A 15,845-nucleotide genomic window follows, 5' to 3' on the forward strand; every position below is an offset into this window, starting at 1 on the left:
GCCGTCTCGGGAACCTCAGCCCTTCAGTTATTTTCACTTTTTTCCCCCCAGAAGTTCTAAGACGTGCTTAAAACTCTGATCTTAACCTACCAGAAAACCCTTCTTTGACACAGCATCCCTCTTTATCTCATACTTCACAGCTATAGTCCTTGAGTTGCCTGTATTTGTTGGTACTTTTATGTTCTGCTCATTTCTTTTTTTAAATTTTTTTTTTGAGACAAGAGTCTCGCTTTGTTGCCCAGGCTAGAGTGAGTGCCATAGTGTCAGCCTAGCTCACAGCAACCTCAAATTCCTGGGCTCAAGCAATCCTCCTGTCTCAGCCTCCTGAGTAGCTGGGACTACAGGCATGCGCCACCATGCCCGGCTAATTTTTTGTATATATATATAAGTTGGCCAATTAATTTCTTTCTATTTATAGTAGAGACGGGGTCTCGCTCTTGCTCCGGCTGGTTTCGAACTCCTGACCTTGAGCGATCCGCCCGCCTCAGCCTCCCAGAGTGCTAGGATTACAGGCGTGAGCCACCATGCCTAGCCTCTGCTCATTTCTTGACTCACTATACTTTGACTGCTTTTGTCACCTTAGTTACCAAACAACCACATTGATGTTGACTTGAATCAGTAGGTTGACACCCTCCCCCCCATTACTCATTCCCAATGTTCTTTGAAAGATATCTTTCATGTCTATCACTTAAATGTTGGCAACAGTCAGGTCTATCAGGCCTTGGTCCTCTTCTTGTTTCATTCTACATGTACTTTCTGGGTATATTGTCCCTGTTTTGAGCTTCAATCTGATACATTTAAATATCTCTTGGATTGTTCTACTTGAAGGTGCCACAAATACTCAAATTTAACGTGTTCTACTCAGTCAGTTCCCCTACCTTGGTGTAGCCTCCAACCCCCATCCAGTTTGTTTTGTTTGTTCTCCTGTATGCATTGTCTCTGTGAGTGATCCATCATCCAGCTATTTTTGTAAGCCAGAGGTTTGGAGGTACCTTAACTCCTCTTCCTCCCTGATTACTTTTGTATAATCAGTCATCCCTGTGGCTTCTACCTCCTAAATAATTTTTAGATATTTGAGGGAATAACTGAAGAAAAATGTATCTTAAAAATTTTATAAAATTAAAAAAAGAAGAAAAATAATTTTCAGATTATTTTCACTTGTCTTTATCTCTACTGCGGTTACCCTGTTGAAATAGCTCTTTAATCTGTGTCTCTATATTTAATTATGCTTATCTCCAATTTAAACACTTAGCTACCCAAGAACTCTGATGGAGATGTACAAAGAAATTAATGTTGTTTATATGCCTGCAAACACAACATCCATTCTGCCAGCCCATGAATCAAGGGATAATTTTGACTTTCAACCCTTATTATTTAAGAAATACATTGTGTAAGGATTTAGCTGCCATCAGTAGTGATTCTGCTGATGGATCTAGGCAAAGTCAATGAAAACTTTTTGGAAAGGATTCACCATTCTAGATGCCATTAAGAGCATCTGTGATTCATGGGGAAGAGGTCAAAATATCAACATTAGCAAGAGTTTGGAAGAAGTTGATTCCAGCTCTCATGGTGACTTTGAGGGAAGGGTTCAAGACTTCAGTGGAGGAAGTAACTAAATATGTGGTAGAAATAACAAGAGAAGTAGAATTAGAAGTGGTGCCTGAAGATGGAACTGACTTGCTTCAATCTCATGACAAAAATTGGATGAGCAAAGAAAGTGATTTCTTGAGATGGAATTTACTCCTGGTGAAGATGTTGTGAGCATTTTATTTATTTTTTTATTTATTTTGGAGAAAGGGTCTCGCTCTATCACCTAGGCTAGAGTACAGGGTCATCGTCATAGCTCACTGCAACCTCAAACTCCTAGGCTAAAGTGATTGTTGTGCCCGAGTAGAGCATTGTTGAAATGACTAACGATTTAGAATATTCCTTATACTTGATAAAGCAGTGGTAGGATTTGCGAAGACTGATTTAAATTTTGGAAGAATTTCTACTATAGGTAAAATGATGCTGCAGAGAAATCTTTCATGAGAGGAAGAGTCCATCGATGTAAGAAACTTCACTGTTATCTTAAGAAATTATCACTCACGCCTGTAATCCTAGCACTCTGGGAGGCTGAGGCAGGAGAATCACTTGAGTCCAGGAGTTTGAGGTTGCTTTGAGCTAGGCTGACAACACTGCACTCACTCTAGCCTGGGCAACAAAGCGAGACTCTGTCTCAAAAAAAAAGAGAGAAAGAAATAATAGAAAAATATATATTCATCCTCAGTTTTTTATATTCCACACGAAGGTTAGTAATTTGATTTGATTTAAAATTTTCCAAAACTAGAGAGACAGCTTTGCAACTTCTAGTATTGTTACTGAGAAAAAGTCAAATTACAGTAGTATGATGCCAACAGGAAAAAGAATAAGGGTAATTCCGAATTGGATAAGTATTTGAATGATGAAGTGTTAATTGTGTTACAAGTTTTATGAGACAAAATCTCACTTTGTTGATGTGAGGCAGTGGCTTGATCATAGCTCACTGCAACCTCAAACTGCTGGGGCTCAAGTGATCCTCCTGCCTCAGCCTCCCCGAGAAGCTGGGACTACTACAGGCGCACACCACCACGCATAGCTAATTTTTTCTACTTTTTAGTAGAGACAGAGGTCTCACTCTTACTCAGGTTGGTCTTGAACTCTTGAGCTCAGGTGATCTCCTTGCTTCTTCCCCTCAGAGTGCTAGGATTACAGAGGTGAGCCATGGCACCTGGCCTGTGTTATGTATTATTACCTTTTTCTCTGGTACTGAGTGTTCAATTCTGGGATACCTTCGTATTTCTCAACTCTGCAAAATGTAATTCTTGTATTGAACAATAATTTGTGAAGTACTTCAGGATTAATAAAGACTTGATGTGGGAAAATTTAGAGTCGTGTTTGAGAAAAATATTTGCAACAAAATATCTGAAATTAGGTAAATAATTTCAGGTATAATGAAAGGTGAAGCTGTGAAGACATGAGTTTTTTATTCCAGTTAATGGAAACTGGAAATTTTGTTTAAAAGGGAGTTTATCTAAATTGTAAAGAAACGTGAAATTTAACGTCATATTTTGGGAAACAGTGACAGTATTTTATCAAAAATTATATCAAGAAAAATCAGTTTGTAATATATTTGCATATTATGAAAGAAAACTTCTCTTAAATTTGTCTTTGGAATTTATTCTTGCTAATAGACTTGTGACAAGCCTTATGATCCCATCATGTCTATTTATATAGGAGAGCAGACCATCATGCAATTTTTTTGTTTGAGTCAATTTTTTCCACTATGTGATACTACTGGAACCATACTTGATGACTCCTAATTTCTTTTTTTTTTCTAATTTATTATTTATTTTTGAGACAGAGTCCCACTGTGTTGCCTGGGCTAGAGTGCTGTGGCATCAGCTTAGCTCACAGCAACCTCAAACTCCTGGGCTCACGCAATCCTCTGCCTCAGCCTCCTAAGTAGCTGGGACTACAGGCATGCACCACCATGCCCAGCTAATTTTTTCTATATATTTTTATTTGTCTAATTAATTTCTTTCTATTTTTAGTAGAGACAGGGTCTCGCTCTTGCTCAGGCTGGTTTGGAACTCCTGACCTTGAGCGATTCTCCCACCTTGGCCTCCCTGGTGCTAGGATTAGGGGTGTGAGCCACCCTGCCTGGCCTGTTTTTTGTGGTTTTTTTTTTGAGACAGAGTCTCACTCTGTTGCCTGGGCTAGAGTGCCATGGCATCAGCCTAGCTCACAGCAACCTCAAACTCCTGGGCTCAGATGATCCTCCTGCCTCAGCCTCCCAAGTAGCTGGGACTACAGGCATGTGCCACCATGCCCGGCTAATTTTTTCTATATATTTTAAATTGTTCAGCTAATTTCTTTCTATTTTTTTTTTTTTTTATTAGAGACGGGAATCTCACTCTTGCTCAGGCTGGTCTCAAACTCCTGAGCTCAACCGATCTGCCAGCCTCACCTCCCAGAGTGCTAGGATTACAGGTGTGAGCCACTGTGCTTGGCCTATTCCTAATTTCTTTTAGGAATAATTCCAGGCAAGCATGTTTAATTAGGGAAGGCCTTTGTGATGCCAGGGAAATAGCACTAGAAGAATCAAGAGACCAGGGTTTTGAAACCCACTATGAATTTTTTTTTTTTTTTTTGAGGTGGGGTTTCATTATATTGCTCAAGCAATACTCCCCTCAGTCTCTGGAGTAGATTAGATTACATGCACACACCACCATGGCCAGCAGTCTTCTCTAATATTTTTGATAACCATTTGGCTTTGGTAGGAAATAAGGTAATAAAGTATATGAAGTATAATTTTTAAAATGTATATACGCACATGTGCAAAAGTGATGAGAAAGAATTACTAAAACATTTTGAACCTGTGATGGAAAACAATTTGTGGTGGATGGTTTATTGTTAACATGTTATACTGTGTGCTGGCCTATAATATGTGAATCTTACTTAGGAGGCCAGCTGTGTACTCTGTAATGGAAGCGACCTATGTGATCAAATGAAGAAAGGAGTAGGGAAAATGACACAAAAAGAGAATTCTAGTTGAAATTCTTCAAAAAGAGGTATAAAATGCTTGCCAACAAGCTTTGGACCATGTACTCTTATATTTGTTTGGTTGGTGGCTGTTTTTGTGACATTAAATACTTCATTTATTCTATAGGTATTTATAAATTACTAGCTGTGTTCTAGGCCCTTCTGTTGGAATTGAGGACTAGAGTAGAGAACAAGATAAACTTGAACCCTACTTTCTTGGGATTTAACTTACAGTAATAGAAATGGACAATAAATAAAACATTTACAAATTATGATATGCTATGAGGAGAATAAACAGCAATGTGATGGAAAGTAATGGGAGAGAAAATGGTTAGGAAGTGACACTTGAATGTTGAAAAGAAGCTAGCTAGACAAAGACCAAGCAAAGAAAAGGCAGATAAAACACCTTGGTATGGAAAAGGGAACAGAATAAAGAGCGGTGTAGGGCCAGGAGCCAAATGAGTGAAGGAAAGAGTAGTCTGAGATACATTTGTAAAAGGACAATCATTTAGGTTATTGACTGTGGTAAGGAGTTGAGATTTTATCCCAAGTGCAGTTGGAAGCCATTGAAGAGATTTAAGCAGGGAAAAATACTTGGTGCAATAAACATTTTTAAAAGAAGGTCACTTTTGTCTGTGGAAATGACTTGGAGGCAAGAATGGAAGCAAACTATTAACAGTAGTGCAGGGGAGAGATGATGGTGACATAGACAAGGGTAGTAGCATTCAGTGGAGATGAAAGAAGTGGACAGAGTTGATATATATTCTGCAGATAGGACTGACAATTTGCTGAGGTAAGAGAACTATGAGAGGTAAGAGAAATAGTTCCAAATTTATATTTGTTTAAAGAAAAGAACATTTAAAACTGGTCTATTCAAAACATTTAATGCTAGCATTCAACATGATAAATGCTTTATTGACACTTTTATCATTTTTATTGTATTTAGGCTTATGCATCTGGATGTGACATTGTAATACTTGGAAGTGATTTTGAAAGATTACAGATAATCCCAGGAGCTAAACATGGAAATATTCAAGTGGGATGTGTAGACTGTTCAATGCAACAAGGCAAGGTTTGTAATCTTGTGGTAATGTGTGAATTTGTTTTAAATATGGTTTTTGTCAAGATAATTTCTGAAGTATTATTTCCTTTTGAAATAGAGACTTGCTTTGTTTCAAGGACAATGTAGTTATAATTTTGGGGGGGCTCTAAGATACATTTTGGAAAGTGTCAGGAATTCTGTTCTCATAATTATAGCATAATCTTCTCTATGGGTTGAGAAAGAAATGTGATACTGCCTGTAGAAGGAGTCTAGAGCCTACTTATTTAAACACTTATTTGAAAGGTGATTGGATTGAGGGAAAGGAATGCCAATAAATCTTCAGTCTTTTCATAAATAAACTTCTGAAGAAAATCATTTGGTAGAATCATTCCTTGTCTGTAAACAGGTAGTTATCTCCTTGTAGCTTCTGGATAAACTTGTAACTGAAATGAAGATAAACTCTTTTGAAGTCTGTAATATTTTATTAATTTCTTCCAAGTCTATAAGAAAAATGAAAACTTTATCTAGACTCCTATTTGCAAATGAAAGGTGAAAAGGTAACCTTGAAAGTACAATAGCAACAACAAAAACCAGAAACAAGGCATGCAATTCTTCTAGATCGGGTTAAATACAGTACTATGTAGTACTAGAATGGGAGTCATACTAGTATTAATAGAAAGCATAATATATAGCTTGAAATCGCTCCATATAGGCTTAGATGATCAGGCCTGTATATAATTGTAGCTAGACTGGGCTGAACTATGAAAATTTACTCTTTTTTTTAGGTGTTTAAATATATTTGACTATATAATTCCACTAAAACATTTTATATGAGGAAAAAATGGTCATGAGAGTCCATGGACTAATTTTTTTTTTAAATCTAATCCTTGTTTTTGATAAACCTGCCAGCATGAAAAGTTACTGCTTGGGACCTAGTTTAAAGTTACTCCTTGTAAAAGGACTTTCTGTTGTTTTAATCTCTACCTATTTGTTGGACTACGGTTCTTTTTATTACCCAAGTCCCTTCCCTTTAATATATTATAGTTACAAGTGTTTCTCTCTTTTCTCTTTCTCTCTTGTTTAGGCCTTTTATTACTTTTCAGTATACTATAAAAATGATCTTTATTATGTAATGCTAAAAATCAAGACTGGATTTTTTTCCTCACTCTCTTCATGTTTGTTTGCTCTCCTATCCTGTAGTTCTATAATCTATTTTTTTTTTTTTTTTTGAGACAGAGTCTCACTCTGTTGCCCAGGCTAGTGTGCCATGGCATCAGCCTCACTCACAGGAACCTCAAACTCCTGGGCTTAAGCAATCCTTCTGCCTCAGCCTCCCAAGTAGCTGGGACTACAGGCATGCACCACCATCCCCAGCGAATTTTTTTTTTCTATATATTTTTAGTTGGTCAATTAATTTCTTCCTACTTTTTAGTAGAGATGGGGTCTCGCTCTTGCTCAGGCTGGTTTCGAACTCCTGACCTTGAGTGATCCACCTGCCTCAGCCTCCCAGAGAGCTAGGATTACAATCGTGAGCCACCGCACCCAGCCCTATAATCTTTATTGTGTAAAAACTTGCTTATACCATCTAGATTCACACAGAGCTTGTTAAGTTGGAAATGTAATTTCATGATTTTCAATGAGAGATATTTTTTTTGTGATAGACTAGACTATATGACTGTCCAGGTTGCAGTTAAGAAGTTATTTGATTCTCTAATCGTTCTATAAAAGGCAAATTTTCTTTGTTTACAAATACCAGTGTTATCAAAGTGTTCCTTAAAGTATCAGAAAGAAACTTTATAGGTCCAGTACCTGGGTAATTCTCACTGCCTTTAAGAAGGAAAGGCTACTTGACACCATAGGCACCAGTATTTTATCATTACCATTTTTTTCTTCATACTTATCACTAATTAATTTTCCAGAGAAAGTTTCTTGCTCTGTTGCTTAGTGCAATGGCATCATCAAACTCCTAGGCTTAAGTCATCATTCTGCCCCACCCTTCTGAGTAGCTGCAACTCTGGGACTACAGGCACATACTGCCTGGATAATTTTTCTGTTTTTTATAGAGACAGGGTCTCACTCTTGCTCAGGCTATCTCAAACTCCTGGCCTCAAGCAATCCTCCCATTTGGACCTCCCAAAGTGCTAAAATTACAGGTGTGGGCCACTGTTTCCAGGTTATTTATTTATTTATTTGAGACGGAGTCTCACTTTGTTGCCCAGGCTAGAGTGAGTGCCGTGGTGTCAGCCTAGCTCACAGCAACTTCAAACTCCTGGGCTCAAGCAATCCTTCTGCCTCAGCCTCCCAAGTAGCTGGGACTACAGGCATGCACCACCATGCCCGGCTAATTTTTTGTACATATATATATATTAGTTGGCCAATTAATTTCTTTTTTCTTTTCTTTTTTTTTTTTTGAGACAGAGTCTCGCTTTGTTGCCCAGGCTAGAGTGAGTGCCATGGCGTCAGCCTAGCTCACAGCAACCTCAAACTCCTGGGCTCAAGCGATCCTCCTGCCTCAGCCTCCCGAGTAGCTGGGACTACAGGCATGCGCCACCAGGCCCGGCTAATTTTTTCTATATATATTAGTTGGCCAATTAATTTCTTTCTATTTATAGTAGAGATGGGTCTCACTCTTGCTCCGGCTGGTTTTGAACTTCTGACCTAGAAAAATCTGCCCGCCTCGGCCTCCCAGAGTGCTAGGATTACAGGAGTGAGCCACTGCACCCGGCCTGTTCCCAGGCTTTTTAAATTTTTTTTAAGGTAGGGACAGAGTCTCACTGTGTTGCCCAGGCTGGTCTTGAACTCCTGGCCTCAAGTGATCCTCCCACCTGGGCCTCCAAAAGTGCTGGGATTAGAGAGATTATAGATCTGAATTACTGTGCCCAGCCATCTTGTTATTCATCAGCTTCAAAACATGCTTAGCTTCTCATTACCCTGGAAAAGTTGAAATTGCTCACCATGGCATGTGGCCTTATACAACCTGGCTCACCCCTGTCTTTTTAGTTTAATGTCCATTATTCTGTCATAAAGAACACTCTATTGTAGCTGAGCTGGTGGTCATTCACCTCTAAACATACATTGCCTATTTAAATCTTTATACCTGTCTTCATACTGTGCCCTGTTTGTGTAATTGAACACTCACTGCCCTTTGAAATCCCACCCATACTTAAAGGCCAAGAGGAAATATTCTCTACCATATCAACTTAGTACACAGGTGATTTCTATATCCTAAGAACTCAGAACACTTAAAATTTCCATTCAAAGTTATTTTTTTCCTTATGTATTTTTAGGTCCTCATTTCTTACTCTCTTCCTCTAAATCATATGTTCTTCTTTTCTATCCTCAGTTGATTCATTTAATCTTATCTATTTATCTGTTTGATTTCTAATAATTTTGATGTTCTTTATATGGGACTCACTAAAGATATAGTAGTAGGTACCTTATAAAACAGCCAGGAAAGATTATGTTCTATTGATTTTTGTTATTGTTGGTTTTTTTTTTTTTGTTTGTGTTTTTTTTTTGAGACAGAGTCTCACTCTGTTGCCCTGGCTAGAGTGCTGTGGTGTCAGCTTAGCTCACAGCAACCTCAAACTCCTGGGCTCAAGCAATCCTTCTGCCTCAGCCTCCCAAGTAGCTGGGACTACAGGCATGCACCACCATGCCTGGCTAATTTTTTTTCTGTATGTTTTTAGTCGGCCAATTAATTTATTTATAATTTTTAGTAGAGACAGGTCTCGCTCTTGCTCAGGCTGGTTTTGAACTTCTGACCTTGAGCAATCCACCTGCCTCAGCCTCCCAGAGTGCGAGGATTACAGGCGTGAGCCACTGCACCCAGCCTGTTCTATTGATTTTTAAAAGATAAACACAATAGATATTCTAAAAAATGTACTCAGGCAGTTTACAACACAGTAGACCTAAGTTTTATTTCTAAAAAGTTAAATGTACCCTGACATAATTGTGAGTTTTGAGGATGTATAAGAATTAACATTTACTATTCATGTTGTATATCATTTATTATATGTTAGGTGTTTTTCAAATGTTATTTCAATGTTCAATATAATTCTGTTAGAAAGATGGTATTATACATATTGTAAACACATACAGAGAACCTAGGTTTAGAGAGATTAAGTTGCTAGTTACATGGTAAGTTCCAGTGCTAGGATTCTAACCCAGATATTATGGTCTTCAAAATTGGCATTCTCAAAGATCAAAATATGAAATTGTATGTGTGGGCATATTTAAAGTTATACTGTTCATGTCTTGCATTTTTGATCCATAAGTAAGTTAACATATCCATAATAAATTTTCTTTCTTTTTTCTTTTTAAAAGATTGCAGCATCCTATGGAAATGTTATCTCTGTTTTTGAACCAGTTAACCTACCGAAACAAAAGAAAAATTTGGTTAGTAATTTATCATTTTTCTTTTAGGAATTGAGACATCTTAAGTATTAAAAGAGTATAAAATTAGAGTGATCATCAAATAAATCAGTATAAATGACATATTATAATCGAAGATGCATATTAAATCTCACTTCCATATTAAAAACATATTTAAATCTTTCATTGGAATTGAATTGAACTAAATTGTGCCTATGAATTGCCTCAGTGCTTTACTTTTTTTCTTCTGAAACATAATAGTAAATATTTCAACAGTCAATAACCTAAAGTTTGGCAGTTACTTTATTGCTAGTATCAAACACCATTGTCCAGCCATATGTGACACTTTATTATTTGTTCTTACAGTCTGCCTACTTATAGTTTTTCTGCCTTTTCTTTTCATATGTATATTGTTCTTAAAGTTATTTAATACAGATTTTACTTGCAGAATGTTAACATACTTTCAGGACTTCCTTTCTTGCATTTATTAGATCATGTAATATAACTATTAATAGGTTAACGAATGTTTTTCTTTATAAGGAAGCTATATTCAGAAATAGTTCTGAAAGCTAGTTAACTAATAGATCATAAGTATTGGGACTATGTGGTAGATTTCATAGGTGCTTTAAATATAACAAATGGATCACATTGTCCCCATTTCTGCTGAAGACTAAACTAGTGATTAAAACCATATGAAAAAAGATTGGCATAATATAGTTGAAAGAGCAATGTATTGGGGGTTCATAGGCCTTATTTCTATTTCTGCTGCCTTCTGCTATTTGATCCTAAGTAAGTCAGCCTTGTGAGGTTCTTTGCTTGATTCTGATACTGATCAATAACTATTCATACTTTTTTTTAAGATAAGCTCTCACTCTCTTGATCTGACTGGAGTGCAGTGGCACACCCATATAGCTCACTGAAACCTCAATTCCTGGCTTCAAGTGATCCTCCTGCCTTGGCCTCCCATAATGCTGGGATTACAGGCCTGAGCCAGCATGCCCAGGCTCATATCTATTCATTCTTGATTTGGGTATATTATAAGGATGACATGAATAAAAGACTGTGTAGAAATGTATTAATTATAAAGAATTAGACAGTGTTTAATAGTAGATATACCTTTATATATCTTTTGATAGTTTTCATCTTATAGATTACTTCTGACCTAGTTTGGGCAGCTGTTATTTCTTTTTTTGTACAAATGAAACAGTAGACTAGGCTCAAAGAAAATAAGTGACTTGACCGATAAAACAGCCATTAAGCCACAGAACTAAGAGTAAAACTAGGTGTGTTGATTCCTAGGTGTGAGCACTTTTTCCCTACTTTGCGTTAATGAAAAATATTTTCTCATTGTTAATTGATATCCATTTTTAAATTTCATGAAAGGAGTGTCCACAATTCTCCAATTTCTATTTGTGCTTATAGATTACCTCATGAATGCAATATTAGAGGCTTTTAAAGCCTTATGAATGAGTAATTGGCAGTCCTAAAGTAAATTTTAAAGATGGCCCTCTCACCCAGAGCAGTATATTTCAGTACTCAATAAGTATTTGTTGAATGAAATAAGTGACTTAAAAAATCAGTATGTTATGTTAAAATACCTGTATTAGTAAGAGTACAATAAAGAATGTCAGTTTTTGCTAATTTACTCTTTTACTGATTATAATTGATGAATATAGTAGTGTAAAAAACTCAACAATAGGAGGCTGGTTTATTGGTAGGCAGTACTGACTTTACTGAGAGGATTAAAAAAAACTTGAAGAGTGGATCAAATGTAGAAATCATAGACTTTGAAGATGTACAAAATGTGTAATTCTGGAATATAGTCTCAAAGAATCCTCATAAAAAAGATATTATTCCCTTTTCTCTGTACATTCATGGATATTCTTTTAAGATTGTGGTTCTTCATGAGATGTATACTTGAGAACTGTTGGTACATACATGTGTCAGAACCTACCTTTGGAATTTCTAAATCTGTAGGTATGAGATTGTGCCTATGCACTTCTATGTCTTGTTCTAGAAAGGGTTCTGATGTGCACTGTTATTGAGAGCCATTCCTGCAAGACAGTGTCTCATAAAGCATATTCTGCAGGCCACTTATATCAAAATTACCTGAAATGTTGGTTTAAAGTACAGGTTCCGGTGCCTCATCCTGGAAGTTTTGAGAATGAGTCTTGTAAATTTGAATTTTTAATAAACATCTCAGGCTATTCTTTGTCATACTTAAGTTTGAGAACCACTGCATTAAGAGAGTGTTTATATAATGTCTTCAATTTTGGTCTTGAAAAAAAAATAACAGAATGTTTATGAATCTCAGTCTGTTAGTTGGCAGTGAAATCAACTTAGTAGGTCAAAACCTGAAAATGAAATAGAATAAAAAATGTCAGAGTATATCACATGTAATAAAGGTAAATCTGGGTAAATCTGATAAATCTTGCATTTATTATATATGTATGTGTGTTCTGGGTCACATGCAACATGCATTTCCTAATGATTTGCAGACCAAAACATTTGACATATACTGCTTTAAGAAATGGAAAGCTGGCCGGGTGCGGTGGCTCACGCCTCTTATCCTAGCACTCTGGGAGGCCAAGGCAGTAGGATCGTTTGAGCTGTGTTCGAGACCAGCCTGAGCAAGGTTAATTTTAAACTTTTCGGCTGGGCGCAGTGGCTCACGCCTGTAATCCTAACATTCTGGGAGGCCAAGGCGGGCGGATTGCTCGAGGTCAGGAGTTCAAAACCAGCCTGCACAAGAGCGAGACCCTGTCTCTGCTATAAATAGAAAGAAATTAATTGGCTAACTAATATATATATAGAAAAAATTAGCCAGGCATGGTGGTGCATGCCTGTAGTCCCAGCTACTCGGGAGGCTGAGGCAGCAGGATTGCTTGAGCCCAGGAGTTTGAGGTTGCTGTGAGCTAGGCTGACACCACGGCACTCACTCTAGCCTGGGCAACAAAGTGAGACTCTGTCTCAAAAAATAAATAAATTAAACTTTTCACTGTAATTGTAATCAAGTAATAAATCAGAGTTTAAAAGACTGTTATCCATGATGGCATATAGTTATTTATAATAAAGATAGACTTTTGAACCTCCAGTAATGGACTCTTTCACTAATATGCTCCATCTCCCTTATTTTTCTTGACTGAATTGAACATTTTGTTTTCCTTAAAAAAGACTGCATGTATTATTATAAGAATAATAAACATGAACATATACATTTGACAAAGAAAAGATGTCAATCATAATTGGCTAAATGACTTCTTTTTTGATTTTAGGAATTGTATAATCAGTGGCAGAAAAGTGGTCAGTTTTTTCTGGAATCAATAGCACACAATATAACTTGGGATCCCACAGGTAAGAAAATAAAAGCAGTATTAACTGAAATGAAATAACAATTGCCTAGGCTATTGCTTTTATTATTCTCATGTATTTCAGTTCTGTTCCTTGTGAGGTTATGGAGAATATAAAAGTAAGTAGCACAGATTATGCCCTTTTAGAGTTTATACTGAAATGAAAACAAATATACACTGTAATAGATGATAAAATGTGCTAAATGCCATAATGTAAAATTTTAAAATATATAAATTGTTTTTGGAAAGAGACATTAATTCTCTCTGGAGAATCAAGGTTTCATTGAAGAGGATTATTTTGACTTGAGAGTAGATAGTTTTTAAAAATGAAGGTGGGGTTGATGGAGGAAAAAAGTGAATTATAAGAAGAGATTATTAATCAGTTACTTATTTCTGCATTAAAAAAATAAATAAACCATCCCATGTGCTCATTTTGGTGGCACAAATGTAATACTAAAAAGAGAAAAAACAGGCCGGGCGCAGTGGCTCAATGCCTATAATCCTAGCACTCTGGGAGGCCAAGGCGGGTGGATTGCTCAGGTCAGGAGTTTGAAACCAGCCTGAGCAAGAGTGAGACCTCGTCTCTTTTATAAATAGGAAGAAACTAATTGGCCAACTAATATTTATAGAAAAAAAAAATTAGCTGGGCATGGTGGCACATGCCCATAAGTCCCAACTACTCAGGAGGCTGAGGCTGATTGTTTGAGCCCAGGAGATTGAGGTTGCTGTGAGTTAGGCTGATGCCACAGCACTCACTCTAGCTTGGGCAACAAAGTGAAACTCTGTCTCAAAAAAAAAAAAAAAAAAAAAAAGGAAAAAACAAACCATCCCAAAACGTAGTGGCTGAAGACACCAGTCATTTTATTGCTTTTTATTCCATGGGTCAAGAATTATTACAGGGCTGGGCGTGATGGCTCACGCCTGTAATCCTGACACTCTAGAAGGCCGAGCCAGGAGGATTACTTGAGCTCAGGAATTCAAGACCAGCCTGAGCAAGAGCGAGACCCAGTCTCTACTAAAAATAGAAGGAAATTAGCCCTGCATGGTGGCATGTGCCTGTAATCCCAGCTCCTTTGGAGGCTGAGAGAGGAGGATTGCTTGAGCCCAGGCATTTGAGGTTGCTGTGAGCTAGGCAGAGGCCATAGCACTCTAGCTTGGGCAGCAGAGCAACACTCTGTCTTAAAAAAAAAATATATATATATATATATATATATATATATATATATATATATATATATATATATATATATATATATTACAGGGCCTTGTAGGAATGGCTCACCTGTTATTCCATGTGGTGTTGGCTAAAGCAACTTGTCTGCAGTTAGATGATCCAAGCAAGAGTCCAAGCAAGGCTTTGTTCACGTATCTGGGCCTTGGTGCTTTCTATCTGCTGGACTGCCTTTGTTCTCCTCCACATAACCTTTTTTTGTGTGTGGACTCTCTAGCAAAGTATCCTGGATTTTACATGGTGGCTGGATTTTGAGAATAAAAGTAGAAGCTGCAAGGACTTTTTAAAACCTGGACTTGGGGCGGGCGCAGTGGCTCATGCCTGTAATCCTAGTACTCTGGGAGGCTGAGGCAGAGGATTGCTCAAGGTCAGGAGTTCGAGACCAGCCTGAGCAAGAACGAGACCCGTCTCTACTAAAAATAGAAATTAATTGGCCAACGAAAAATACGTATAGAAAAAAATAGCCGGGCATGGTGGCGCATGCCTGTAGTCTCAGCTACTCAGGAGGCTGAGACGGGAGGATCTCTTGAGCCCAGGGGTTGGAGGTTGCCGTGAGCGAGGCTGAGGCCATAGCACTCTAGCCTGAGCAACAGAGTGAGACTCTGTCTCAAAAAAAAAAAAAAAAAAAAAAAGCCTGGACTTGGATCTTCCAGAATGTTATTCCTGCCACATTATATGGTCAAAGCAAGTCACAAGTCCGGCTCATATTCAAGGATGGGAGCATTAGACTCTACCTCTTGATGAAAGATATGACAAATTCATATTGCAGAGGAGCAGTGACACAGGGAGACATGATTTCTTGGGAGTCATTTTTACCGTCCTACCACAGTGAGCAAAAGCACAGAGAAAGAAAGCACAAGATATATTCTTAATAAAGATTATTTCTTTTATAAGCTTTGGTTAAGGTTTAAAAAATAAAAAGAATTGAAATCAAATTATAAAGAAAAAATAATTTTTTTTTATTTCGGCATATTATGGGGGTACAGATTTTAAGGTTTCAATAAATGCCCATTTCCCCCCTCCCCCCACAAGTCTGAGTCTCCATCATGACCATCCCCCAGATGGTGCACATCTCACTCATTATGTATGTATATACCCGCCCCCCTCCCCCCGAAAAAATAATTTTTTTTAATATAAAATAATAAAAAAAAAGAAAAAGATTATTTCTTCATTGGGTCTAGAGTGAGTCCCAGTAAATGGTGGTAAGAAGATAAGACTACAGTATATTATGGAAGGCTTTTAAAGTCATGCTGAGAAATTGGAATTATTTTTAATTGTACAAAAA

General features: G+C 37.3%; 1 protein-coding gene across 6 annotated transcripts in view; it reads left to right on the top strand.

The window, feature by feature from the left end:
* DMXL1 (Dmx like 1) overlaps nucleotides 1–15,845 on the top strand; it is a 167,539-nt gene that overhangs the window by 12,353 nt on the left and 139,341 nt on the right. For all 6 annotated transcript variants that reach the window (XM_076008303.1, XM_076008304.1, XM_076008302.1 and 3 more), the window contains 3 exons: nucleotides 5,510–5,635; nucleotides 9,932–10,003; nucleotides 13,255–13,333. In XM_076008303.1, coding sequence (XP_075864418.1) covers nucleotides 5,510–5,635; nucleotides 9,932–10,003; nucleotides 13,255–13,333 — 277 coding nt within the window. The remainder of the gene's footprint in view (nucleotides 1–5,509; nucleotides 5,636–9,931; nucleotides 10,004–13,254; nucleotides 13,334–15,845) is intronic.

The sequence above is a fragment of the Microcebus murinus genome, chromosome 11, assembly GCF_040939455.1.
Source record: "Microcebus murinus isolate Inina chromosome 11, M.murinus_Inina_mat1.0, whole genome shotgun sequence".
Taxonomy (NCBI): Eukaryota; Metazoa; Chordata; class Mammalia; order Primates; family Cheirogaleidae; genus Microcebus; species Microcebus murinus.